Source organism: Brachionichthys hirsutus, unplaced genomic scaffold (genome assembly GCF_040956055.1).
Source record: "Brachionichthys hirsutus isolate HB-005 unplaced genomic scaffold, CSIRO-AGI_Bhir_v1 contig_202, whole genome shotgun sequence".
Classification (NCBI taxonomy): domain Eukaryota; kingdom Metazoa; phylum Chordata; class Actinopteri; order Lophiiformes; family Brachionichthyidae; genus Brachionichthys; species Brachionichthys hirsutus.
In genome coordinates, this window is record NW_027180319.1 from 743,851 (window position 1) to 750,854 (window position 7,004).

General features: G+C 40.0%; 1 protein-coding gene across 1 annotated transcript; it reads right to left on the minus strand.

Moving 5' to 3' along the window:
* Nucleotides 1-4,917: 4,917 nt before the first annotated feature.
* Nucleotides 4,918-5,547, minus strand: LOC137912635 (fin bud initiation factor-like). The gene has a single exon (XM_068756772.1). It carries the CDS (start codon nt 5,545-5,547, stop codon nt 4,918-4,920), a length of 630 nt encoding a protein of 209 aa, XP_068612873.1.
* Nucleotides 5,548-7,004: the final 1,457 nt, after the last annotated feature.

The following is a 7,004-nucleotide window of genomic DNA, read 5'->3' on the forward strand; positions in this document are numbered from 1 at the left end:
TTTTTATTGTATTATTATTATTATTTATTTATATATTTATTTAATTAATCTAAACAATTATTTATTCAGACTTGTCTTGTTTTATAATTTGCATATTACTGTTACTGAGAAGGCAATATTTCTTAGGTTACTTAATCATCCTTATAATTGACAGCAGACAAATACAGCAGCAGTGCAGATAAACATGCAAATATTACATACAATAAATTCAATATATAAAAAACTGTGATCGAGAGATTGGCGGTTCGATTCCCGCCTCTGGCACGTTTGTCCACTGTCATTGTGTCCTTGGGCAAGACACTTCACCCACATTGCCTGTGTGAATGTTGTGAGTGAGTGATTGGTTGTGGTCAGGAAGGCCGATGGCGCAAATTGGCAGCCTCGCTCCTGTCAGTCTGCCCCAGGGCAGCTGTGGCTAGTAGCTTACCACCAACAAGTATGGAGTGAATGAATAATGCACAATGTGAAGCGTCTTTGGGTGCCTAGAAAAGCGCTATATAAAATCAAGCATTATTATTATTATTATGTTTGTCCACATAAAGAGCTGTCGAAAGTATTTCGCCACTTTAATTTTTGTCAGCTGTTTGAAGTAAAATTCTACTAACAATAAAACATTGCTATTAGTTACCTGCTTTGTTTGCAGCTCCTCCGTCTCAGTCAGCGGTTTGCGGTCAGGTGTTGTCTGAGTTCCTGTCAGCGTGATTGCTCTGTATATATATGTGACTGAGTGCACTGAGTGAACTGTTCATAGTCCCAGAAGGTCAAGGTTATGCTCGCCAATGAGAGCTGGAGTTATTTGGTCACTCATGTTTTTCCACAGAAAATTGACAGCCGGTTTTCTTTGGCATTTCTCCAGACATGTAATATTAAATTTTATAACACACAGGTTCAGATTTTCACAGATTTTATAACACACAGGTTCAGATTTTCACAGATTTTATAACACGCAGGTTCAGATTTTACAACATATGCCCTTTTTTGTATATTAAAATGGGGAATAATAAAAACTAGCATGGTATGGACAATTAGGACCATAATAATAATAATAATCCACAATAAAATATTTATTTGGAGAGGGTAGATATGTTTTAGATTAGAGCAGACATGGGCAAACTAAGGCCCGGGAGCCATATACAGCCTGTTAGGCTTTATAATACGGCCCGCCGAACTTGTACAAATAATATCATTAAATAAAATAGTATAAAACTCATTAATTTTACCTTTTCCCTGTATTTCTACCTGTAAAAGGCCAAATCCTTTCATGTAATGGCTTTTACATGTCATTTATATTAGTTCACACAGACTCTCCATCCATCTGTTCCTGACCCGGCCCCTCTGTCAAATTTTATAACCCATTGTGGCCCGTTGGGTTGACTCATTATTTACAAAATAATTTATCAGCTTATAATATCAGGAGGTTGTGTGACATTAACGCAATCTTTTAAGATGGTCCAGAATTGGGTTTTCTGCATTCACTCATACAGAGTTAATCATTTGAAAGTATGTCCAAGAGTAACTTTAGCTATTAAGGTCACATTTATCACAAATCAATATAAGACATAAATACATTATCTTACAAATCCGCCAATGCTCCCACCATACAGGTATTTTTCAAACGCATACTGGAATTATTACACAAGACTGCATATATTTTTACATATTGTGATAAATTATATATCTGTTGTACTTTGGTCCACAGCCCCCCAGAATGCAAAAGAATTGGGTTTGTTTAGTTGATTCACTGGATTGGATTGAATTTTGAACTTATTCTCACTATTTATCCAATCAAGGGTTCCTCTGGTTGTTTTCCAATATTTGGCTAATTTTGAGTTTTCAAATGTTAAGAAACAGTCTTTGGCCCAGAACAGAAACAGAAAGAGAGCTTGAGAGCATGATGTTTCAAATCCCTCATTGATCTCAAACAACTTGCGGCATCGATTAGAGACTCTGACCTGCAACAGCTGGAGAGATTGTATGACCGACAGAGAGAAACGATTCAATGTCATCAACACAGAACCCTAACAAAACAGGTCAAGCATGCTGCTTATCAAGCATTAGGGCCAGGCTGCCATCCTCAGGCCAGACACAGGAGTCTGGCTGCCTGACGGTGGATGTGGAAAAGACAAGGAATATAGCACAAGTGTGAAGAACTGTTCTTGTGAGAAAGGTTGAAAAACGAGCATGCACTGCAAATATGCACAGGCCTGACCACTCAAGGGAGACACTAAACATTTTAAAAGCACAGACAACATATTTCTATGGAGTAGGAACTGAAGTTTGGGAAATCAGATCAGGTGAATCCAATTGCATTGACAGTCTTTTTCCATCCACCCATCCTTTCATTCTCTGCAACCATTTATCCTGCAGAGCATCTTGGGGTGCCTGGATCCTATCCCAGCTGTCCTTGTGCATGAGGTGGGGTACGCCCTGGACTAGTCACCAGTTCATCACAGGGCCAGTACATTGAGTGATAAGCAGCCATGCACATTCACAAGGAAGCCATGCACACAGTAGGAGAACATGCAGCAAACTCCACACAGAAAGATCCATGTGGGTTGGATCCCTGGAATGTTTTGTTGTGAGGCAACAATTAATTAACAATTGTTCAGTTCTGTCACAACCTGCTACTTCAGTATTTTTCACTCGCTCATCTGACAGCTCTGCCCACCTCATCAACTCCTTCTCCTCACTCAGCTGCTGCTCATCTGCAATCAAGCCTGTATTTAAGCCCCACTCGCCGTCACACACTGCCAGGCTGCCCTTTGCATTTTAATCCAGCTGTGCGGCTCATACCTTCATATGGATTCTTCCCTGTAAATGTCCACACACCTGTCATTTGCGCTCGCCGTCATTAATGCTCACCTGCTCGTACCTGTTCTTCTGACAAACTATGATAAAAGTTATTCCCTCGCTTTTCCCAATAAATTGATGTCACTCTTCTTTTACAAATGCTGTGTTGCATCACTACTGATATTATTCTGCCATGTAACTCGTGAAAAATATTCCTGCAAAGTTCAAAACAATTTTCTTTTTTTGATAGATCATTGAATTTGGCTATCTCGGTGCATTATATATATAAGAAAAACATTATTAGGCCTATTTTTCAGCCAGCTTTACAAGGCAAATCACAAATCAGGCATGTTTAATCAAATAGCATGCTTTTATCATCATTTATATGAAGTCCATTATTTGCACCATGGAATTTGTTATGTAAGTGGAGTCATTTCACATTCTTAGCTATTGAGGAAAGATCGACAATTGTGAACAGAATGAATATTTTGACTCGTTTTGCAATTCTTAAACAAATCCTACTTTAAATGTGAATTATTGAAACAATAAAAGCACATTCTTTGCAACAGTACTGTATTTCAAACACAACGTCTTTATTTGAAGACAAAATACAATCTGTTAAGAATATGTCATACAGATTAACGTTTGACAATGAAGTCCATGAGTGCTGCCTGCAGTCTTATCCGTCAAAGTATTACATCTCACCATATATCTTAGAGTTAAACAAGAATATATATATATATGTTTCTCTATTACAAAACCTTTTTATGAACAATGAATTACATATTTTGGTATTCTGTAATAACGCATTGGTACTCACAGTATTTACTTACTTCTAATAATACACTGTACATTTTTCAAGATTATACTGCCTCTGCTAAACCGCACATTAAAAGGCTTTACTTTTTAAATTATGTCACAACCTTTAGCGCCAGAGCTGTAAAGAATTGTGCAAAGTATGCTAGCCTATAGAACAAATAAACCTCTTGGGTGGAGGTGAAAATACAACAGGTTGGTGTTTTATCTGTAAACATTGTATGAAGTTCTTGTAGACATACATCTGGAGAGTGAGAGGAAAGCGACGATAAAGTTCCTCATGCTATAGGAGCGTCCAACCAGGCTACTACATGAGGACCACTATGTAAACCGCGTCACTGCTTTATGAAGGGTCTCTCTAAAACATGTTTATTCATCTTTTGGGGTCTAAAATCAAACCAAACAAATAGCAATTCACTTGTGATGGATGTTGACACACAAACGATCAAGAGGTCAAAAAACTTCACTCAATCCCAGTGAATCTGCAAAACCTCAACAAAGCCGAGTTCTCATTTTGTTTTATGCACAAGAGTTTAAAAAAAAAAGCCTTCATGTATCAACAACGTTTGTGTTTTGCAAACTGAAAATTCATGCTCCCACTTTTGTAATTGGCTGACTCATGTTGGGAGCCGTCGTTTTACAAGCATGCACAAACTTGTTTAGAGGTAAATTCAATGCAATAACCATAAACCAAGATAGCAGGCAGTATTGTTTTATAAACGAATAATCATTTCACTAAAAGTAATGACCTGTATGATTTATTGGAAACATTACTGTGGTTGGAGCAGCCGATGGCTGAAGACCATCACAGAGCAGATGTGTTGCCTTTATTTATGCGAGGGCAGCTGTATAAATAATATGCTGCTTCCTGCTCAGGCGAATATCGTAATCTGAATTGCTAATCACTGAGCAGGAGTCCTTTATTGAAATATCTGATGTTCTGGATTTTTATAGATTTGATGGCATCAAAGCGCTCTTCAGTTTGCTCTGGAGCCGCGATCACCTGAGACTTCCGGACAGCTCGGATGCTTTTTTTTTTTCCCAATGCTGTTTTAGCTTCCCTACAGCAAACTGAATGGGAGAGTACTGCAAAAGGAAAACCAGTTTTTCCATTTCATTAATCATCTGATGAGCTCACAAAACTTCTTTTTACCCACAGGAGGGGTCGTGACCCCCAAGTTGTGGTCCTACAAGAACATGTGTATGTATTTTGCTTTGTTTGTTTGTTTGTTTATCCCTGATACGACTGCTCAATGCTTTTCGCCCCGAATAGTCACTCTCCCGATAACAAACTGATCTTTTTTCTCTCTCTCAGTACTTCATGTACTCGTTCTTCAGTCTGCTCAGTCTCGTGCCGTGGCTGCGGATGATCAGAGACAGGAGCTCGTGCTTGTCCTTCAGTCCCAGGGACACGTCCAGCGTCTCCCTCACCAGGTCCCGAGTCTGCACCATCATGTTCAGGAAGTCGTCGCTCAGCCGGTGCTCCTCCTTCAGCTCTGTCTCCTGGCTTTGTTTGAATTTCACCTCAAGCTCCAGCAGGGACTTCTCCGAATTCGTAAACGCCTCGCTGATTTGGCTCGTCTCCCTGCGCAAATATTTACCGTAGCTGTCCTCCCCGTCCAGGTCGTACGAGACGCTTTTCCCGATCCCCTCCAGCACCCTCGCCGCGTCCTCGATCTGCCTCCTGATGATGGTGAAATCATCGCGGATGACGCCGTCCCGGTCCTCGTCCAGACCGCACTTTCGGTCGTCCGTCATTTTGAACAGCATTTGGCATCTCTCCGGATCGTCGTTTTCTTCATAGTCGCCGTCGGGGACGAAATAGTGATGAAAAGTGCCGTTGGACATCTCCGGCTGCAGCGGCCCGCTGTAATACGCGCCGCACGCCGGCAGCGACAGCAGCAGCATCCCGGCGCACAGGAGCAGGCGAAGGAAAGACATGATTGTCCCCCAAAAAAAAACACTCGGAAATATTTTAAAAAACGCTCTCCTTGCCAAAACTCTTTAATTCCACCCAGGCGAATTCAAAAACATTTTCAATTGGGTTTTTAACGGCGTGGTTGAGTTGAGGCTCCGCGTCCGCAATGACGACTCTGCCCGAAAAGATAAAAAAGGTGGAAATATTTTACAACAGCTCCGCTTATCTTTACTCTAGTCCAGCCCGGCAGCCTCCATCGCTGCTCGTGAGAAACAACGCAACGCATGCAAGTTCGCTTCGGCGTGGAAACGCGACTTGACGCGGTGCCGTGAACGCAACATCTGGACGTCTCCAGAGCCGCGCGTCGGCTTCAGGGATAATAACAGGTTACCTCTGCGCCGCTCTCAGATTACAGCCCCCTTTAAAGGCTGCGTTCAGCGTGGAGGAGGAGTAAAAAAAAACTTTAAAAAAAAACTACACACCAGTGTTGTAAATTTCAAATTTTCTCAACAAGCCCACCATATATTCCTTATTCAAGTACAATTTTGAGGTATAGGCTCATTGCATTGGGAGCAATTTGGGGTTTGGTGCCTTGCTCAAGGGACCCAGTCCAAGTCCCTGCGGCTTGAACTGTTGCCACTTCAAACTGCGCTATTCTACAAGCTACACCAACATATTAATTTTAATAGCATTTATCAAAACCGATTTTTAAAAGTGCTTCATTACAAAAAATGACTGCAAAGATAACTTATTTAGTACACAGCAAAAATTGAAGAGTTAGAATGAGACTTTTACAGTTCAGTGTTGGAGTTTTTTTGTTTTGTTTTGTAACAACTAATCACATCAGTGTTACTTTTACTCTGTACACAGGCAGTTCTAAAAGTGCCTGTGCGTCTTATAGTTCAGTTGGAAAATGAGGATTTATGAATGACGTGAGCGCAAAAGCAAACTTTACAATTTGAATGTATCAACTGACACTGTCAGTACAATTTGGCTATGAATCATGGTTAGTTAGTGATGCTCAAGTTTACATGTATGTCTTTGATGGTTAATTTACTGTGTCACTTTTTTTCCGCATGTCTCCATACAGATGAAATACAAACTACAGTAGAAGTATGTTAAATTGGATTAGATTGGAGGACAATATGACTTTCAGTAATTAACTGGTTAAAATCTGTCTTTGTACGAGAAAAAAACACAGTATATTTTCTTAGTATCTCTGCAGGTTGACTGCCATCCATTAAAAATATAAATAGATGACATGTCATTATCCCAACCTGTTTTAGAGCCAAATAACTAAATTTTTACCAGTTCCTGATTCATAAATTGGATTTTATTGCATGTATCTGAAGTTTTTTATTCATCCAATTCATTGAACACAGTAATAGTTTAAAAGTCATTATCCAATAGCAAAAAGAAAACATATGCCTGGTCTATGTCGGTGGCAGCTCAAACATAAGATGAGTTCAGAAAGCATGTT

Bases quoted from the DNA above. Each gene is read 5' to 3' on its own strand.
- LOC137912635 (XM_068756772.1), bottom strand. From the start codon at position 5,547: ATGTCTTTCCTTCGCCTGCTCCTGTGCGCCGGGATGCTGCTGCTGTCG.